The sequence below is a fragment of the Vulpes lagopus genome, chromosome 6 (genome assembly GCF_018345385.1).
Source record: "Vulpes lagopus strain Blue_001 chromosome 6, ASM1834538v1, whole genome shotgun sequence".
In the NCBI taxonomy this organism is placed as follows: domain Eukaryota; kingdom Metazoa; phylum Chordata; class Mammalia; order Carnivora; family Canidae; genus Vulpes; species Vulpes lagopus.
In genome coordinates this window covers 26,780,921-26,802,457 of record NC_054829.1, presented here as the reverse complement: position 1 = coordinate 26,802,457, position 21,537 = coordinate 26,780,921, and the positions used below count along the sequence as shown (strand labels likewise).

The window sequence follows — 21,537 nt, the reverse complement described above, 5'->3', positions numbered from 1 at the left end:
CCTTAAATGATTATACCTATAACTGGACAGAATTTTACCTGCATTAGTCAGTAGTTTGATAATTTAGCTTTATGTTTTCCAGCTCTTGCTCTGAGTTATATTTCAGTGAACCTAAATACCATATTGTAAAATAGTTTCATACCACTAAGAGAAATATGCTGCTCTATCTGTTCAATAACACCATCTTAAAGTGTGAAAATCAGCATTATCTCAGAATCAGTAAGACAGACTGTGGTTTAACGTTGGATTCCACAAGAGCTCTGTATTCACATCAGCCAGAGGGCAAGGGGGAGAGGAAGACCTGCCCTGCCCTATGCCCAGCCTGCCCTTCCATGTGTCCTTGATCTGGGCTGAGCAGCCGATTCTCATGAGGCCTGAAACAGACTTATGGGGGAGGGCACCAGGACCCTTCCTGGGCTGTTCACAACAGTCAGGGCTGCAGCACCACACCAGGAGCGCTGTTATAACAAAGGGTATTGGGCCTGGCTGCCTCCTGCCTACTATGCTTAAGATGGGAACTTGCCAGCCAGCGCTAGAGGCTGATGCTCCGGGGTGGAAATGTTGCTTAGTGAAACCGACTGACATGGAGGCTTCCAGTTTCTGAGCTCCTTAGGACAGCCACTGGGACTCGAGTCCCCAGGGCCCACCTCAGTGTTTGAATCATGAGGTGCTCAGGCTTGGTGACTTGAGTGCATTGTGTGCATGAAGACATTACCTTCGCAAAAGCTCTATATTGCAGGGGCCATTTTTTGCCTCCATCATGGCCAGCAAATGGATCTTTTGTCTATGTACCAACCAAGCTTAAGACTTGAGACAAACCAGAATGTGGATTTATGTGAGAAAGAGTGTGAGCTGTCAGAGGACCCAGGTGTTGTTTGTGACTAGTTGCAGACATGTCTACATGGGAAGCCAAATTATAATCAGAAACTTGTTTGATGGCAAAGTGTGTGGGGCTCCTACTGATGTGTGGTCTCAAGCTGAAATGGTTTGACATGACCTGCCTCCTGAACAGGACACATATGGTGGAAGTCATTCATCCTGCCCTCTGCTGGATGAATACTGTTAATCTTAGATATTTTGTGCGCACCTCTCTTGACTAGAGCAGTCTCTCTCCTCTTTGTATTCATTTTATTGATTAGGCTGCAGACTTCTGCTCTCACCAATTATGCTTTTTGTAGGGTTTCAGTGCTTGAGGCTGCCTCACTTTGCCCTGCTGGTGGTCTGGTGGCATACTGGCATTAGTGTTAGCGTCAGGGTAAGGGGGCCTTGAGTTAGTCGTGCTCTGGTGTAAGGGACATACTTCTGTTGAGGACTTCCCAACCTTCTTGCCTAAAAGACTGGGGTGAGAAACAGAAAATACTGCAGGGATAAAACACAGGGGCTCGCTTTTTTGAATGAGAGGGAATGAGGCTACGGAGCAAAACACAGTTTAGCCACGGTCAATGTGTGCCCAACATGCTGCTCCCATCTCCATTTCAGGTGAGGAAACACAGGCACAGAGCTTAAATAACATGCCCAGTCACCCAGCTGGGAAGTAAGAGAGCCAAGACTGAGCCCAGGCAGTCTGGCTCCAGAGCTGGTGTACAACTTAACCACCATGCTCAGCCCTATGACACCTTGATTTTTTTAAAAAAACAATTATGTATAATTGGCTTGCTATTTATGAAAATGTAGGTACAACTAACTCTTGAGCAATGCAGGGATTAGTGGTGCCAACCCTCTGTGCAAAGACCCAAATGTAACTGACTCCCCAAAACCTTTGGGAATAGCCTGTTGATTAAAGCCCTACTGATAACATAGTTAGCATATATTGTTTATGTATTATATACTGTATTCTTACGGCAAAGTAAGCTAGACAAAATGTTAAGTCATAAAGAGGGGACGCCTGGGTGGCTCAGTGGTTGAGTGTCAGCCTTTGGCTCAGGGCGTGACCCTGGAGTCCCAGGATCGAGTCCCACATTGGGCTCCTTGTGGGGAGCCTGCTTCTCCCTCTGCCTATGTCTCTGCCTCTCTCTCATGAATAAATGAATAAAATCTCTTTTAAAAAATCATAAGGAATTTAAGATTTAAAAAAAAATCATAAGGAAAATACATTTATAGTACGGTATTTAGTGAAAAAAATCACATGGACTCTTGCAATTCAAACCCCTATTGTTCAAGGGTAAGCTGCAGTTATCCTGATCTCCCAAGCCCATATATAGAGTCATTCCCTACTCAGGTATCGTCTTTTAGTTGTTATTTTGGGAGGAAGCAGGGGGAAAGGAGAGGAAGACAAGCCCCATGAGGTCTGACTTTAGGGAAGGTGTTATTCAGGCCTAAGCCAAGGTAAGCCAGAAAAGCCCCTTCCAGAAAGAAAAGGAAAGTTAACTAGATGATACCACTTGCACTCCTAAGATGAGGCAGTAGCATGAAACACTCACAGGAATTTTTTTTTTTAAATCTCTACACCCACTGTGGGACTCGAACTGCCAAACCTCAGTTTGAGAGTCACTTGCTCTACCAAGCGAGCCAGCCAGGCGCCCCTCTCACAGGCGAAGTTACCGAAGCTCCCAGCACAGAGGGGGCAGCAGCCAGCATTTTGTGCTTATTGCAGTGTTAGAGCCATAGCTCATAACACTAATCCCCTCCTAATACACATAACTTCCTAATCACCTTGACTAATGCTTGCTTGCTCTGGGGGAACTGGGAAAATTGGGAAGATGGGAACTAAGTGACTGAGATAAACTGCAGTCATTGAAGGCACAAAACTTTTTTCCTTTTTAATTAAAGATTTTTATTTATTCATTCATGAGAGGCACAGAGAGCAAGGAGCAGAGACATAGGGAGAGGGAGAAGCAGGATCCCTGCAGGGAGCCTGACGTGGGACTTGATCCTGGGACTGCTGGATCACGCCCTGAGCCAAAAAGGCAGATGCTTAACCACCAGGTACCCTAGCACAAAATTTTTGAGATTGGAGGAAATCGGCAGTGAGAGAGAACCAGGACAGCTCTAGCCAACTCAATATTTTACTTAGGGCTGATCCCACACCCTCCCTTCTCCATCGAGGGGCTAAGGCAATTGCCACCTCTTCAGGTCACAATAGCAAGGGTTGGGAGTCAGCTTCAAGAGCTGTGGAATCATGCCGTCAGCCACTCCTTGAGTCTGGGCTGAGGCCCACTGCATGCCCAGATGAGGCCCACGGTGGGGGTGGGGTATACACACAGGGGTTAAAAGAAGGGTATAGAGTAACTGTACTTTTGGGGAATCTGGCACTTCTAGTGTTGTTTTCCTCTTAAGGCAGAGAAAGGGTAGGTGGGACTTTTCAGTGCACAGAGCTTCCTTACCCTTTGTGTCTCCCTGTTGTTTCTGCAGCACTGCAGGCCCAACCCAGGGACCTCAGAAGGGAGTGTGTGGATCAGCCTGAGCTGGCCAACTGTGATTTGATCCTGCAAGCCCAGCTCTGTGGCAATGAGTATTACTCTAGCTTCTGCTGTGCAAGCTGCTCTCACTTCCAGCCTCACGTTCAGCCCATCTGGCAGCAGGGATGAAGGCTAGCTCCAGCCCTGGTCCTGAAACAACTCTCCGTCTATGGTCTCTGGCTGGCAAAGGATCTATCATCTGGAGAATGGACCCTTTGAGCCCACTGCACCTCACCACCTCTCCCCCTAACATTTTAGGCAGCTGTCAAGATGAATCTGCTTGAATAAGGACACCCTTTATAGCTTCCCTCTATAATCTGTTATACAGGATCAGTTCACTGTGTTCTAAAACAAGCTACTAGGGTTCTCACTTCATTTAAACTGGGTCGGGAGCTGTGTAATGGTTTTAAAATTAACATGTATCTCACATGGGACACACTAATTCCTGCCGTGTCAGGCAATTTGTCTTTGCTAGAACTCCCGTCTCATCCAGGGTCAAACAATGGTCCATAGCTCTAGTCAACCTCACCCTTCCAGGTAGTATAGCAGTCAGTTTCAACTCTCATATGTATGTACAGAGCTCTTGCTAAAGTGGAATAGGATACATAAGGCCCAGTACAGGATGTGGGATGAAGAAGCAGCAGATGGGTCACATGAGCATGACAGAACTAAGAGAGCTCCTTACTTTCATCAGGTGGCTGGTGCCTGAATCCCTCATCCTGAGGCCACCATGCAGAGCCTGCTTGCGAGGATCACCTGATAAGCTGACACACCTGCTATGTACACTGATCAGCTGGGGGCCTCTCCTCCCCAAGCAGGAACCTGTGAGGCAAAACATTTGCTGCCAGATAAAAACCAGACAATTAAAAACAGGCATCAGCAGGGTAGGGGAGCAATGGTTTCAGTAGTGGTTTGAGTTGGAAGAAGTCCTCCTCCATCTCTCAGAACCTCCAGATCCTTGCTTCTAAACAAGAGATATGGATTCAATGAGCTTCCAGGTCCCTTTCCCCTTTAACCTTCTGCATCTAGAGGACTGACTGGGCCTGTGACAGATCAATTTGGGGCATAGGAGACAGGCACTACAGGGAAAGCTGACTTTCATTACTAGCACACTGGCTGGAAAAGAGACACACTGCATCATGGTTGAGTGATACTTCTTGGTCTACCTCTTATTCAACACAGGAAACCTGGGTTAGCAGCAGAGGTATTTTTTTCTTTCTGTTTAAAAAAATGACAGAGGAGGATCCCCTTTCATTTACCATGGCTGGTTTTGCTATACCAGCAAACTAAGGGCTACTTTCTTGGACTCCCCAGTTCTCCCCAATTGGCAACATCATTCATGAGGTAAGTTTGAGGTTAGCTAGCTCTTCTCAGAACTAGTCAGAGAATAGAGGGAAAAGGAACACTTAAGCTAGACCAGTGGTTCTCAACCCTCTCCCATACTGGAAGTTTTTTTAAGAAAAAACAACAAGCACCCCCACCCCTTTGATTTAATCAGTCTGGTTTATGGACCGGCAGGAGAATTTTGAAAGCTCCCCAGGTGATTCTAGTATGTATCCAAGGCTGAGACTCACTGCTCCAGCAGGGCCTTTCAGAAGGTGAAGCTTGTTCCAGGGTGTTTTCTGATTATGAGGCTGGGGGTGCAGAGGGATAGGACTGAGATTCTGTACCTCTACTCTGCTCCTAGGTGCAGTCCATGCTCTTGTTCCAGACCACACTTTGAGCAACCAGAAACTGACATCAGAGATATACTTAGGTTCAACCAAAGCCTAAAGTATAAATACAAATGTGAATTTTAAGAATATACCAGTCCCAATGGGCAAAATAAATGAAGGGGATTAATCCAGTGGTACAATCTCCCAGTTATAAGTCACGGAGATGAAAAGTGTAACATAGGGAATATAGTCAATAATACTGTAACAACATGTATGGTGACAAATGGTGACCACACAGTGGTGAGCACTGTGTAATGTATAGAACTGCTTGATCAATATATTGTATACCTGAAACTATACACTGTATGCCAATTCTACTTCAATAAAAAAAAGAATATATTAGTCCCAATAAAAGACTTTCTAGCCACCAAACCAGAGTTCGGTAGTAGCAGCAGAATGGAGCAGACTAAAAAGAACGAAGACACATTTGCTAATAAAGGGGAAAGACCAGCCCTCCAAGGGCAAAAGCTTCTACCACGAACATTTATTTTTGTTAAAGCAGATTATAAATTCTCATCAGTACAAATATATATAACTTACATTTGATTGTAAGGCCAACGTTCAAAAGTAAAAATGAGATGGGATCTCCCGTTGTTGCCAGAGGTCAAGTGGCTGCAACTGGCAACAGGATGTTCTGCTCACCACACGTGGGGGGACAGATGGACACACAGCTAATAAAACTAGAGTCTCCATCCCCACAAAACTTGTGGGAACAAAACCTAAAGGACAAAATAAAACCCACCAAGACCCACACGACAAACCAACACAGTAACCTGCGCTCCCGTCGATGGATATGATTGTGTCATTGTCACCTTAGTGTTAAAACAGAGGATTAACATAAACTGCAGCAGTATATGAAAATTCATATTCTCTATAGAGTGTATTTAGATGGATTCTATTAAAATAAAGACATTAGAATTTCATCACAGGTTTAAAACCAGGACAATACTGCTCTTTCATTTTCTTTAAAACTACAACCTAGTGACTGTATTGGTCATATGCATGATTGTTGCTGCAATGTGCTACTTACAATGAATGATACCAAATAAGCTAGGGATCCCATCTACAACTCCCAACCTTTCTTCTCTCCAACTCAATAGGCATCACTGATAAATCAATCTTATGTACAATTTCTTACAGCTAACCCTTTTACCTTTGGCAAGATTACTTACAACTCATACAAGTTTTTAATATTGAGAACTATTTAAAATATTCTAAATGCATAAAAATAAAGATTTTGGCTTTTTTTGATATATATTTATAATATTTATTCTTACTCAAAGTGGAAGCTCAACTTTACCCCTAAAATATAGCTCTGTTGGGCTGCTGATGTGCCCTCCTGGGAATTCTGGCAGCATAGCCTGCCTCTTGTCCCCAGCCCAAGCACAGGCCACCATGTTCTTGATCTCTAAGACAGGCCAGTATTGAGAGGCGCCAGGTGAATGGCCTGTAAAACAAAGGGAGATTGTTTTGCTTCCCGTTGTGTTTTATATTCCAGTAAATGTGCTTTGAATACAGATTCCTGTTCAGATACTTCTGCCTCTCTGTTGCCAGAGATTTGTAAGAGGCCGAGGGAGGAAGGGGGCAGAGGGCAACATTTCTCTGACTTCTTTAGCCTAACTGCAAAGACAACTCTTCTCTAGGAATGTTTTTTCCGATTTTTAAAAAAATCACCTCTCATAGCACTCTGTGCCTGGACACGCTCCTTGGGACCTTTGAGATTAGTGAAAAGTATACTGATTGGGAACACAAAGTTCCCTTGCTCCTTTGACCTCTGCCCTTGCCCTTGCCTAAGTACAGACAAAATACATAAGCCATAGAGACTGCCTAAAGTTCAATTTCAAATGTCTTCTGTAAGTCACTGGAGAAAGGGTTGGTGGGAGAGGGATTAGTACGCTGCTTGGACTTGCTTTCTAATGCAGCCCACTGGGCTTCAAAAGGATCCACTGGGAAGGTGCCTGCAGGAACCTCTGTGTGCTTATCTCCTGAGGCCAACCTGCCATCGTCTACACCATTGAAAGCTGCAGAACCGTTGAGGTGCTGAGCAGGCGGCTTAAAGAAGGGACTGGCAGTAGCACTGCCTGTCTCATACTGAGGGAATGTCTGCTGCTTGACCAGGCTGGGAGACTGATGGGGGTGGGCGGCCTGGGGCTGGCTGGCCTGAGGGTGGCCTGCAGTGCCAAACACATTGGCTACCATCTGGGAGGGAGTGATGCCCACTACAGGCACATTAGGGGCTGGATAGGGCAGCCCATTGGCCACAGGATAGGACTGGGTAGGGACAAAGGCTGGCTGCAGAGGTGGGACCACACCCACTGGCACAGGCTGAGAGGTAAGGAATGCATTCCCTTGGAAAGGCGGCGCTGGTTGGGTAATGGCAGTGGGTGGAGGAGGCTGGAGAACTGGCTGCAGAGGAACAGCTGAGGCCTGGGGCTGCTGGGCCCGGACACTCTTGGACACCTCTTCTAACCAGCGGTCAGCCTCAGAGGGAGTGCGTCTGTGACCAGCCTGGAAGAGACCTGGAGATGCAGCACCAGAAGATTGACCCCACTCAGTCCCTGGGAACGAAAAAGATGGAGAGACACAAAAGAATCAGTCTTTAGGGGCTTCTTTCCTTACCTGATAACCTTGTTACAGGTTATGTAACTTGAATGATCCTAATATGTGGAACAAGTTCCCCTAATGGGATACTCTGTGGTTCTGGCAGGTGGGAGAAAAGTCTCTATTACCAATTGAGGAGGTTTTGTTTTAGGACAAAGGGAACCTGTAAGATCATGGTGCTGTCTCAGTCATGCTAGGAAGCTATCTAGATAGACTCCATGGAATGAAGGCAGCTGGCTGGCATCAGAAACCCTTTCCTACTGTTGTGGCTCCTCCATGATATAGAAGCCAGCTTGCACATGCTCTAATAAAGGGCCCAAGGTGATTCATCTTCTGCTCTAACAGAATACAAAAATAACCAGTGACTTGGTGCTGTACCTCATGGCCCTGTCTCACTTCAAGACACATGTTATCTTTCAGGTGAACTGCCTCCCTTACTATTTAAAATTTGTTTTGATTTTATAGTTAACAAATGTTCACTATAGAAAAACCAGAAAGTACAGAAAAGCAAAAATGAAGTGTTTTTGGCAGCCCTTTCTGTAGGCCTGCCAGAGTAAGGAGGAAGATTCCCCCCGCCCCCACCTTTGCTATGAGCATGTCCACAGATCTCCAAATTCAGTGGTTGACCTAGGGCAGGGCCCAGGAATCTGTATTTTATGACTGTTCCAGGGGTGTCTCTGTTCCATAGTCCTAAGAACTATCAATCTAATCTTTCAAGTTCCTCTCCTTTGCCATCCTTTCCTAATAGTGGTATATTTCCAGGAGGGAACATACTGTTCCTGAAAGGATTCCTGCCAGGTTCCCACTCAGTAAATGGCTGATTTCTGAATCGGCGTCACTCATCTGATCCCAGAATCCTCACCACCATCCATGGCCACCTTACCCGAATGTGTGGCTGCAATTCCCTTGTTAACAGCATCAGGGGCATGGGCCCAAGGGTTGGTTTCACGCACAGGCATTGCTACGGGTGCTAGAGCAGTATGGGCTGGCTTAGCAGCAAGCACATGGAAGGCTGAGTCAGTGCCATTAGCTACAATGGGAGCAGACAACATCGATGGAGTTAATTCATGCAGGGTGGACAGGTGACCCCCTGGAGCTGGGTCAGTCAGGCCAATGTGTGATACTGGTGGAACAGATAAGACAGAAAAGTTGGTGTTGGGATAACCATGCCATCTTGCAAACGGATACACAAACCTTTTGGCAAAGAGGGAATTAGAGTTTGTGATTAAAACAGCTATACTGATTAAAAAAAAAAAAGTCAAATGACTGGTGTAGGAAAGTATGTGTACAGTAAGAGAGGGAATGAAACCTAGAAAAACAATTTCCAATTAAGTTGAACAGAGCTGTTTTGTCTTACAAGCAGCAAAAATCTATTCTAGATATAGTTTAGCTTTGGCATAATGATGTATATAAAACATTTCCTTCTCTTACCACTTTTCCAAAAGATCAAATTATGTGAAAAGTAGTAACAATGGATTAAATATAATAATCCCCTATGATGTGCCAGGCACTACATTAACAGTACTTTAGTGTGCATCATCCTATTTAATTCTCTCAAAAACCCCATAAGGCTGGCATCCTCATACTACAAATGAGAAATCAAACTTGATATGTTTTCATTTGCTTAATAAATTTGTAAGTCACTACAGAACTTTATCTTTTTTGAAGATTCATTCTCCTTAGTAATGTTCATAATATCTCAAAGTACTACTATTCTTACCTACCTCTCTTTATTAAAATCTCTTAACCCTTGTTCCTTTACTCCAGACATCTATTCCATCAGTTTCTACTCCTTAGCCCAGCTCTCTATCATATTTAGTATGGAGCAGATAAGCAGGCACTGTCTGCTGCCCTATGCTTTAATCACTCCCTCTTAGACTGGACAATCATGCTTACAGCACTGGTACTATTTACTCCAGGCCTTGTCTAAAAGACTAGGAGCCAGTCCCACAGACTGGGAGCCCCTTAAAGGCAGGCAAAAGACTATGTTCTATTCAGTTTTGTACATCCCATTGTAAATTGGCATCGAGGCAGCAGAAAGTAACAGGTACGATATTCAGGGAAGACGGGTTTAAATCCTGGCTGTGCAATATGGGCAATCTATTCAATCTCTCGGAGTCTCATTTTCCTTATCTGTGATGCTTACCCACAGGGTTGTTGTGGGGATTAAATGAGATGAGAAAATGCACGAGTCCTTACTACGATGTGGCAGGCACTGTGCTAATAAGTGCTCAATAAATAATGAATGGTTTTTGTTTCTAAAAAGAGACTCTCTGAAGGAAAACCATGTAGTAGCCTCCTCTGATAGAAAGAGGGTACTGTCTCCACAGCAAAACTTCTGAGCTCTTTCTCAGAAGAACTGAAAAAATGGTGATTATAAGAGTTCAAATTCTAAACGTCTGTAATTTAATTATAGACTGTAATTTATATATAGACTGTGGACTCCAGAGTCAATACCAACTACTAGAACTTGGCATCTACGAAAACAACTTTTAGTAACTCAATGCCTTTACAAAGGCAAATTTTAGGACACTTGTTATAGAAGATGAAATGAACTAAAGAGCCAAAAAGAAGTGCCTTTTTTCTTTATGGGCTTCTTGTGTTAGGATGGAGACAAGGGGAGTCCAGGGCTATTGCTAACTTGGGCCAGATAATTCTTTGTTGAGGGCAGCTATTGTACGTACTGAAGGATGTTTAGTAGCATCCCTAGCCTCTATGCAGATGACAGTAGCAACCACCCCTAGGCTCTAACACCAAAAATATGTCACCAATGAATGCCAAATTTTCCCTGAGGGAGGCAAAATTGTCCCAGGTTGAGAACCACTCTGCTAAAGAAAGCATACACTGGACCCAAGTCTGATGACTACTGCTTCTAGAGAACTAGTTGGATACTCTGATTCTTAACACTTAAGTGGCAAATAAAGCAGTAGGTTGGGACTACAAAAGGTCCTAGGAGAATGGGATCAAAGACAACAGGTACATGCAAAATGATGAATGCAGACATTCTAGGGAACAGGAGTGGGAACAAAGCACAACAACATTGTGGAACGGGAATTAATGAATCTGAGACATTATCAGACAGGGAAATTAATGGGTCTGACCAGCTCCTGGGAAGCTCAGGATGCCAACCTAGAGTCAGAGAGCTGTGCCATAAAAGTACAAGCTTCAAAGAGAACAAGTGAGCAGGCTAAGAGGGCAACAACCTTGAAAGGCAGGAGACTGCGGTGCTATCACGGTCACTGGTTTGGTCATTGGGGCAGATGAGAAGGGATCTTCGGAGGGTGTGCTGAAGGCATTGGTGATCTGTGAGCACAGGGAGCTGATACTTTCTGCCTCTCCTTCTACTTCTGGCACTGCAAAGCAAACAGAAAAACTGAGTAATCCTGAAATATCACAGTATGACACAAGGTGGCATTTTATGATGCATTCCTTATTTGTGAAAGGAAAAATCTCAACTGACAAGTGGAGCTATAAAAGCAGCTTTGAAAAATTGATATAAAATACCAACAATTCATATACTAAGAACTATCTTCCTCCCTCCCAATCCCCCGATTTATTTCCTTTCCTGTGTGAAACTACTGAACTTGGTGTTCTCTTTTTGTGCCAGTAAGCAGATCTTTCTGGAAGACATCTGCAACCTACTTGTCTTTCAACTAGTTCTCAAGGTCTGAGTACAGTACTGGAGCCACTCAGTAACTCTATAGAAAATGGGTTAAAGTCAGGGGCAGAGGCAGCTCTTTTTCTCTGTAATAAGCTACGACAATGTTGTCACTTTTTCCCCCCTCAAAAGTATCAAGTATAGGGGCATCTGGGTGGCTCAGCCAACTTTTGGTTTTAGCTCAGGTCATAATACCAGAGTTGTGAGATCGAGCCCTGCATCGGGCTCCATGCTGGGTGTGAAGCCTGCTTAAGATTCTCTCTCTTCCGTTGTCCCTTCTTCCACTTTCCACCCCCACTCTAACTCTTCCACCAAAACACCAAAGTGGCAAGTGTATGAACTGTAGTAACATGAAAAAGCAAACTGAGGTGCAGGACTTCAGAGGCTTTGTTCTTAATATTGACTCTGGGATACTTCTATGTCACTAGGAATGCTGATAATGTGTCCTGAACTTTTGTTTTGCTCAGCTATGAAAAAAATAGTTTTTGTTTCCCATCTGAGGGAGATTGAAGACAAGGTCCTGAAAGCACCTGGAGTTTGTTTTTACAGGAGTTGAGAGCTGGAAAGACCCTCAGTAATCACCTACTCCAACTGTTGGATAGGTCAAATTCCATTGGTCAAAAAAACTCAACTCTCTGGACTTTTATATACCATCAGTGGGAGTGTCTTAGTGAAACACAGCTTCCTTGTATGCTATTATGGCACTGGCTCAATGTGTCTCAGAACAAAGTAAAATAGAGCCCAATAAAAGCACTGACCAGATCTGACACTTTAGCTCTGGATCTTATGATGAGGATAGAGCTACCAGGGCTGGCTCAGCCGTACAGGGGCCACACAAAGGCCTGTGTGGCAGTTCTGAAAGGTAATGAATATGTGTGAGCAAGCCCACTGTCTCTGATGAACAACAGATTTTCGATTTAAACAGGAAACCCGTTTAGAGTTTCCTCTGTACGGAGCCAACCAGCCACAAGGACAATGAGCACTTATCCATTTCTTCTGGTACATCTGACAGTAATGCTATTTGAATAGATGTGTTTCCAAAGCCTTTTAAATTAATTCTCTGTTGGGTCCCAAATGGTAGAATAAGAACAGAAACTCGAGACCCCTGATGTTTTGAAGTAGGTTGGCTGGGAGGTAGTATACTTCCATCAGGACAAACTGCAAACCTGGTAGGTAGCTCAGTCTAGGAATTCCCATCATGGCTCTGTTACCTATTTGTTGAAGAGAGATGAACAATTCACATCCCCCTCCATGAACCTTAGTTTCCTCCCAGTGGGAAATGACACAAGATACATATAACCATCAACCAGCCTCAGAGAGAGGGGGGGCGGCTAGTTTGATGGGTCAGTGTCTCCACTGGAAGTGATGATAATGCTTCAGTGCTAGAGCACCAGTGAGTCAGATGGATGCTGTATTACCTGCATTTTTTATGGGGAAGTCAGTCTTCCTCTGCATAGTGGAAGGCAACTCATTGATGCGCAGGGACAGTTGGCGTTTAAAGGGTGACATCTTCTGGCTAAGAGCAGGAAATCCTCGGAAAGAGCCTTGGCGAGCAAGCTGTTCAATGGGTGCATGCCGGCGTGGGATGGCATGAGGATTGTTCGTCTCCAGAGAGGCAGTGGCATCCAAAGTGGGAGAGGTGGGAGAGGATGGGGATGGGGCAGTGTTGCCAGGAGCCACTGATGAACCAACAACTGTCTTATCTGTTTCAGCTCAAGAAAATCAAGAAAAAGAGGACCTTAGCAGTCTTTAAATAATTCCAGCTCATACAGCCAAGGAACCCAAACCCTCCTAAGTCCTTTTACCCATCTCCTTCCCAAGGTCTCTTGAAGGACAGGTTAGAAGCAGGGCAGAGATATCCTATGTTTCAGACAAATAAAAGGTTTAATATCCTATTACATGTTACATAGCGTATGTACTAAGACACAAGTTTAATTAGATCTTTGATTCTCATGCAGTGATTCATAACTTAAGACTTGACTCTGACCAAAATTTAAAAAAAAGAAACCAAACCCAGCACTTATGAACTCTTAATGTGAGATCCTTTAAAGAATGATGATTCATAGTTTTCAATGTTTATTCACTTGTTTTTTGGGGGGAGAGAGGACTTTGGGAGTGACAGAGTCAGAAAGGTCCAAACAAGTATAAGTTAGGTTAGATGTTGAAGAATGTTATAAAGCAGTCTTTATTTATTTTTTATTTATTATTTTTTTAATAATAAATTTATTTTTTATTGGTGTTCAATTTGCCAACATACAGAATAACACCCAGTGCTCATCCCGTCAAGTCCCCCCTGATCAGTGCCCGCCACCCAGTCACCCCCACCCCCCGCCCTCCTCCCCTTTCACCACCCCTAGTTCGTTTCCCAGAGTTAGGAGTCTTCATGTTCTGTCTCCCTTTCTGATATTTCCTAGCCATTTCTTCTCCCTTCCCCTCTATTCCTTTTCACTTTATATTCCCCAAATGAATGAGACCATATAATGTTTGTCCTTCTCCGATTGACTTATTTCACTCAGCATAATACCCTACAGTTCCATCCACGTTGAAGCAAATGGTGGGTATTTGTCATTTCTAATGGCTGAGTAATATTCCATTGTATACATAGACCACATCTTCTTTTTCCATTCATCTTTCAATGGACACCGAGGCTCCTTCCACAGTTTGGCTATTGTGAACATTGCTGCTAGAAACATCAGGGTGCAGGTGTCCCGGCGTTTCACTGCATCTGTATCTTTGGGGTAAATCCCCAACAGTGCAATTGCTGGGTCGTAGGGCAGGTCTATTTTTAACTCTTTGAGGAACCTCCACACAGTTTTCCAGAGTGGCTGCACCATTTCACATTCCCACCAACAGTGTAAGAGGGTTCCCTTTTCTCCGCATCCTCTCCAACATTTGTGGTTTCCTGCCTTGTTAATTTTCCCCATTCTCACTGGTGTGAGGTGGTATCTCATTGTGGTTGGCAAGTGATGCAGAGCATTTTCTCATGTGCGTGTTGGCCATGTCTATGTCTTGCTCTGTGAGGTTTCTGTTCATGTCTTTAAATCACAAACAACGTGCATTTGTGGCTCATTTGAATAAAAGCATGCAGAAGTAACATTTTAAGTTAGATTACACCTAAATACAAAACTATTTCCACATGAATACCAGCTGAGTCCCATTCTGATTGTAGTAAATCTCTACCCATCTCTGCTCATAATCCTCTAGATGTCAGAATTCAACCACTTTGGCAGTTGCTATTTGTAGCAAAGAGTATTATTTGGTGGTATTAAAGAATATGCTTCCAGTTTGAAAAACCACTGAAGCACACTAATAGCTATACATATTAAGTTTTCTGATAAAAGCACGTTTATCTTTGGTATTCTGGTGCAAATATTTAAAAGAAATTTTTAAAAATCACAATCAAGAATTTATTTCAAATAAAGTAGGTATCTTTGTTTTGGCTTAAGAATTAGAGTTGTTTGAAAAAAAAAAAAAAAGAATTAGAGTTGTTTGGGTCAGTAGTAGATTAATGGTGTTCTCTAACATGGCTGGTTTAGAACTAAAAGGATATAGTAGTATAAAATGACCAAGATTTTATTAATGTATATTTAAACTGAACTGTTTAATTCCAAAACATTCCTTGTTGGTTTCAACTCTAGCTGGACACAAGAATGTGAAGCATTTTCCCTAAGCCCTATCACTTAGTTCTACAATACACTCAGACCCGACTTTGGACAACAGACTCCTGAGTAACTTGAATGCTTGCACAGGCATTTCTGCTATGCTGCCATGTATACCTGCAAAAAATTCACACTCTACAAAACCACATACTTCAGTTAACATGGCTATGGGAAAAAGAAGGATTAAGCTTCCCAAAAAAAAGTGCCATCTTGGACTTTTTCCATGAAAGCACTAAAACACAGTAATTATCCAATAAGAAGGGTGTCACTATGAAATCTCTGCCCGTATTTGTACCCAGCATCACCATCGGTGGGCCCTCTGCAGCTTGCAGCTGGAATGTATTTCTCCCTTTGAGACTGTAATTCTTTGGTAGCATTTGCTTCTCACAGAGATCAGATGCATCAGAATTAGAAAGCTGTTTCAGGATGTAGATTTCCCCAATGTTGTTTTTAAACATGGGGGGTAATAATGTCTTTGCAGCTTCTTCAACTGCATTCTCAGCCTTCCCAGACAGCTTCCAGTAATGGAAAGGGTAAACACTTTGGAAGCCATAAAACATGCCACTCTAAAGGAAAGGCTCTGTTTAGGTTTTTAGCTTTGTTCTGAAGGTCTTCATATATTGCTAAGAGTTCTCTCTGTGAGAAAGCTTACCCCTGTGAGCTTCCAAATATTAACCTGCTGGGGAAAATGGCTTAAATAAACACAAGTTGTAGCAGAAGAGACCATACCTTTCTTGGCATCTTGGATTTGTTTCATAATCTCCTCTCTTTCGGCTTGCTCGGTGGCTGTTGTGACACGGAATGATCCTTCTCTTGTAAAAGTGGTCCGACTGGCATCAAAAGTAGCAGTCACTCCACATTCCTTCTCCCGTTTCTGCTTCCGTTCTAAACAGGCCGCAAAAGCACAGCCTACTGCATGACTCAATCTTTCACCCTACACATAACAGAAGGTTGAAAAAATTTTTATAGAGTTATAGTACCACCAAGTACAAAAAGCTTGGACCACAAATAAGTCTGTTTTTATATAAGGCAAAATGTTGGGAATTAAAATTATAATTTATAATTTAGCTTAAAATTATAATTTAGTGTATCAATATGGCAAATTAAATGAATAAGTTTTCTTAAGTTATGCTTAGGGCACTTTACTGTAATGGCACTGTGCTTTTACGAGCAACCACTGAGACCTTCTGATTAGTTAGGCTCCCTGTGTCACTCATGTTAGTTCTGGCCATCAGCTTAGAAAACACTACTCAAAGTCTGAAGCCCTAAGTCTTTTTTTTTTTTTTTAAGATTTTATTTATTTATTCATGAATGACACACAGAGAGAGGCAGAGACACAGGCAGAGGGAGAAGCAGGTTCCATGCAGGGAGCCCAATGTGGAACTTGTTTCCCGGGACTCCAGGATCACGCCCTGAGCTGAAGGCAGGTGCTCAACCATTGAGCCACCCAGGTGTCCCCCAACCTTTTTAAAAAAATATTTTATTTTATTTATTCATGAGAGACACACACAGAGAGAGGCAGAGACACAGGCAGGGGGAGAAGAAGGCTCCATGCAGGGAGCCTGATGTGAAACTTGAACCCAGGACTCCAGGATCACACCCTGGGCCAAAGGCGGCACTAAACCGCTGAGCCACCTGGGCTCCCGGGCTGCCCTGAAGCCCTAAATCTTGACATAAATCCTGCATTTGCCATTTAGGGGAACAATGATAATAAGTATCAAGCATTTCTAAGAAACTCCTGGAAAGGCAGGGCAAGTTTTAGGAGCCTAAAAAATGTCAACATATCTAGGAACAAAAGATGCAAACTTAAAACTGTGGATAACTAAATACACCCCAGAGATGACAAAGGAATTATAAAAAGGAAAGCTTAGCTTTCTCAATCTCCCTTTTCCAAATGCTCCCCTCCCTAAGGCTCCTTCCCCATTCTAGGCCCTCATCACTTTGATGCTTTTCCCTTTTCCCCTCCCTATCTTCTAGTTCTCTCTTACCCCAACATTCCCTCCCAACCACACATGGGGAAAAGTTAAAGCAGTTTTTTTTTTCCACACTCCTATTTATAAAGGAATTAAACCGATAAAAATTATTTATTTGTGCGTGGGAGGGGACAAGAGCTTATAGAAACTAAATATTGTTTTAAAGATACGCTGGATAACCAGAAGTAAATTTAATAAACTCAAAGGGTTATTTTTACCAGGGTTATCTGTATTTTAAACCCTATTCCTAATTGTGAAATTAAAAACAGTTAGAGATGGTATAGTAGCTGTTGGCATCACTAATAGTGAGAAGAGATATTTGAGAACAGGGAGCCCTTTGTGGAATTTTCAAAATCACACCATGTAGACAGCTGCTCCTACATATGGATCTGAGCAAGTTAACTTCCCTGAATTTCATATACCAGTATCAGATAGCATAGGAAGTAATGTCTGAAATGACTTTTGTCACTCGAATGTAAACTGTAAGATTTCACATAACTGCCTGTTTAAAAACTGACAGTTACTTTTTATTCATCCACATGAGTTTCTGACTTCTTAGGAGGATGCTATTAAGGGTAGGGCACTGAAGCATGAACTAGGAGGGAGTACTGAAAGTTTTAGAACCTGTCTGCATTTGTACAGCTTTACTACAAGAACAGAGCTACGCCCAAAGAAGTTTATTATTTTTCCTAGGCCTAGGGCAGAAGTTCTTGACACAGATCCTTCCCAAAGCCCAGCTGAGACGCCCTGAATTTTTTAAAAACTCTGAAGCGTCCCCAATTTAGTCTTCACAACTGTTATCTCCATTTTATGGAAGTGGAAACTAAGGCCTAAAGAATGTTAATTAGAGACTCCTGGGTGGCCTGAGTGGCTCAGCAGTTGAGTGTCTGCCTTCCACTCAGGCTCAGGGCGTGATCCTGAAGTTCTGGGATCAAGGGATCAAGTCCTGCATCGGGCTCCCGGCATGGAGCCTGCTTCTCCTTCTGCCTGTGTCTCTCATGAATAAATAAATAAAATCTTTAAAAAAAAAAAAAAAAGAAAAAAAGGATTGTTAACTAACTTGTCCCAAATCACACAGTTAGTAAGAACCAGAACCAGGCCTGAAACCCAGATCTGAGTCAGGTCCTGGACTCTTAACAGTTTATACCACTGTCTTCAAGAGCTTTAACATTTTGGTGAATTTTAGAGTATAGCCACTACTTCCCTTTCAGATAAACCCAGGCAAGAGTTTTTAAGTTTATTGTAGCCTTCAGGTATGACTATCCTGCCTTACTCTACCTGGACTTTAAAAAACTCAGTAATTACAGTTACACACTCATGTTCTTCTATAGTTAAGATCATCACCATCTGAGAGACTTGTCTTTTATGTCAGAATTTTGGGTAATTTACATGAAAGATGACAGGTTAACTATTCTCTTTTTAAAAAAAGATTTATTTATTTAAGAGAGTGAGCCTGTTGGGGGAGGAACAAAGGGAGAAGCAGACACCCCCCCCCCCACAGGGAGCCTAAGGGCTTGATCCCAGGATCATGACCAGAGCTGAAGGCAGATGCTTAACCAACTGAGCCATCCAGGTGCCTCTACTAATTCCCTATTTCTAAACAAAAATTTCTACTATGCAACAACTTCTGGCATACTTCATTGTACCATAACTTAGAATTTCTTTTTTTTTTTTTTAAAGTAATCTCTACCCCCAAAATGGGGCTTGAATTCATGACCCCAAGAATTGCATGTTCCACAGACTCAGCCCTCCAGGCACTCCAGTATTTCTATTTTTCAATTAACTGAAAAATATATTCCAACTCAGTTCTTTCATTTGTAGAATTCCTCTGCAAATATATTTATAAGCACCTTTAATGTCAATATCTTTTACCCAGATGCATTAGCAAACAAATATACATAAGCATCTTGAAAATATATATATATTTTTAAGATTTTATTTATTTGTTCATGAGAGACACACAAAGAGAGAGAGGCAGAGACACAGGCAGAGGGAGAAGCAGGCAGGGAGCCTGACGTGGGACTCGATCCCAGGACTCCAGGATCACACCCTGAGCCAAAGGCAGAGCCAACCACGGAGCCACCCAGGCCTCCCTTGAAAATAGTTCTAACAATGAAAAGTTTCAAGTAAAGTTTAGCAGCCACCCTCACCAGAGCACTTTTACTTTCCTTTAATGACCCTGGATCTCAGCTAATCATCTTGCTTTCTGAGCTGCAGGGTCACACCAAGAGTGTGAATTACCTGAATAAAAGGAATGAAAGCAGGCTCGTTTAGGCACTTTCCAAGTGCTGTAAAAACAGGTACTTGTAAAAAAAAAAAAGAAAATGTAGTGGAAACTGCTTGGCTGAGCCAACCCAGGGGGAGTTTGGCTAGCTGAGGTTAGTTATGATGAAATCTACACTGTGGACTCACCGTGTCCTTGACAGCCATGAAGCAATGACAGATCCAGCGCCGAGTAGTGCCGTCACGACATATGTAAGAGAAGGCTCTATCAAAGTTCCTATCTGGGGCACAGAAAGAAACTTTTTCTATTGTCTGGTCAACTATGAGGTCCTAGAAAAAGGGAAGCACAAAGGAATAGAGGATTTACCAGGTTATTCAAATTTCTCAGAATAAACACAGGATGTTCACTTCACAATATAGTCTCTAAAACTAATGCATTGAGACTATGAAATAACTAGATCTGAGGCCAGTAGTCTGTATACTAAGAATCTGATGTAGGAGAGATCCCAAGGGGCACTTTGCCCAGATGCCTCTCTCACTTCATCTTCATGTTCTAAAATACATGCTTGCTGATTTTTATTATTTTTTATCATAGTACATTCCATGTTCAATTTGATAGTATATGTAAATCAATATATTTCATCCAATTCCCATGTAACTTATATTAACTTACTGATTATTTAATTTTGAGTGTGACTTTTTTATATATTTACTGAAAGGCAATGTATATTCACAGTATAAACATTACATAAAATGTTTCTCATTATTTATTTATTTTAAGGATTTTATTTATTTGAGAGAATGTGCGTGTGCATGGGGGGAGGGGCAGAGGGACAGGGAGAAACAGACTACCCACTGAGCAGGGAACCCTGGGGTCATGACCTGAGCTGAAAGGTAGCTGCCTAATTGACTGAGCCACCCAGATGCTCCCACAATATGGTTTTTAAAGTCTTGAGGCTCTGAGACTCTTTTATGTGATATTCCAATAGCCAAGAATCCCTAGATACTGAGGTGGGACTTTAAGTGCTAAAACAATCAAACAAAATGGCTTTTATAAAGCATCACTATGAGAATTTCTGTTGCTCCACAAACTAGCTAATTTTTAAAAATTTTGCAATTCTGGAGGCTCATTATGATTTTATTTTGCATAATCTTGGTTACTGTGAATTTCCTCTTTAGCAAAATGATCCTTCAAGTCTTTAGAATTGTCTGTCATTTTTCTTATTGATATGTAGGAGTTCTTTATATATTATAAATATGAGCCCTTTATAGATTATATACATTGCAAAATTTCTTTTCCATTCATGGTGGGCCTAAGGGTGAGAAGTCACCAATTACTATTGTCACAAAATGTGGAAAGAACCAAGCTAATTAGTACCAATGCTATAAGTAGCCACCAGGGGGCAACATGACTTTTGAACTGGTATAAAACAAAACAGCCTCCAAGTACAACACATTTCATCCAAAACACTAAAGAAAACTATGCAAGTTCTTAAAGCCAAGCTAAATGCTCACTGTTTCCAATAATAGTAGTAGTAGTAGTAGTAATAATAATAATGATGATGATGATGATGTACATTTAAGACTACAACATCTTGAACTTAAAAAAAAGGGGCCTTAGATAGAAGGTCAAAAGAACTAACACAACTATATTAAGTCACTTAAAATGAAAAAAAAATGGTGGGAATGTGAATTGGTGCAGCCTCTCTGGAAAACTGTGTGGAGGTTCCTCAAAGAGTTAAAAATAGACCTGCCCTACGACCCAGCAATTGCACTGCTGGGGATTTACCCCCAAGATACAGATGCAGTGAAACGCCGGGACACCTGCACCCCGATGTTTCTAGCAGCGATGTCCACAATAGCCAAACTGTGGAAGGAGCCTCGGTGTCCATTGAAAGATGAATGGATAAAGAAGATGTGGTCTACATATACAATGGAATATTACTCAGCCATTAGAAACGACAAATACCCACCATTTGTTTCGACATGGATGGAACTGCAGGGTATTATGCTGAGTGAAATAAGTCAATCGAGAAGGACAAACATTATATGGTCTCATACATTTGGGGAATATAAAAAATAGTGAAAGGGAATAAAGGGGAAAGGAGAAAAAATGAGTAGGAAATATCAGAAAGGGAGACAGAACATGAGAGACTCCTAACTCTGGGAAACGAACAGGGGTGGTAGAAAGGGAGGTGGGTGGGGGGCGGGGGTGACTGGGTGACAGGCACTGAGGGGGGCACTTGATGGGATGAGCACTGGGTGTTATTCTATATGTTGGCAAATTGAACACCAATAAAAAATAAATTT

At 42.5% G+C, this 21,537-nt stretch overlaps 2 protein-coding genes across 13 annotated transcripts in view; one reads left to right on the top strand and one right to left on the bottom strand.

The window, feature by feature from the left end:
• Positions 1-5,485, top strand: part of PAPLN (papilin, proteoglycan like sulfated glycoprotein) — a 34,398-nt gene extending 28,913 nt beyond the window's left edge. For all 6 annotated transcript variants that reach the window (XM_041758449.1, XM_041758452.1, XM_041758451.1 and 3 more), the window contains one exon: positions 3,352-5,485. In XM_041758449.1, the coding sequence (XP_041614383.1) occupies positions 3,352-3,527 (176 nt within the window). In that variant the 3' untranslated portion in view covers positions 3,528-5,485. The remainder of the gene's footprint in view (positions 1-3,351) is intronic.
• Positions 5,486-5,582: 97 nt separating this feature from the next.
• Positions 5,583-21,537, bottom strand: part of NUMB (NUMB endocytic adaptor protein) — a 161,991-nt gene continuing 146,036 nt past the window's right edge. For 4 of the 7 annotated variants that reach the window (XM_041758459.1, XM_041758457.1, XM_041758460.1 and 1 more), the window contains 6 exons: positions 19,417-19,557; positions 15,761-15,965; positions 12,791-13,084; positions 10,918-11,067; positions 8,598-8,744; positions 5,583-7,671 (listed from right to left, as the gene is read on the bottom strand). In XM_041758459.1, coding sequence (XP_041614393.1) covers positions 6,941-7,671; positions 8,598-8,744; positions 10,918-11,067; positions 12,791-13,084; positions 15,761-15,965; positions 19,417-19,557 — 1,668 coding nt within the window. In that variant the 3' untranslated portion in view covers positions 5,583-6,940. The remainder of the gene's footprint in view (positions 7,672-8,597; positions 8,745-10,917; positions 11,068-12,790; positions 13,085-15,760; positions 15,966-19,416; positions 19,558-21,537) is intronic. The other 3 variants (XM_041758463.1, XM_041758464.1, XM_041758461.1) reach the window with 2 other exon arrangements.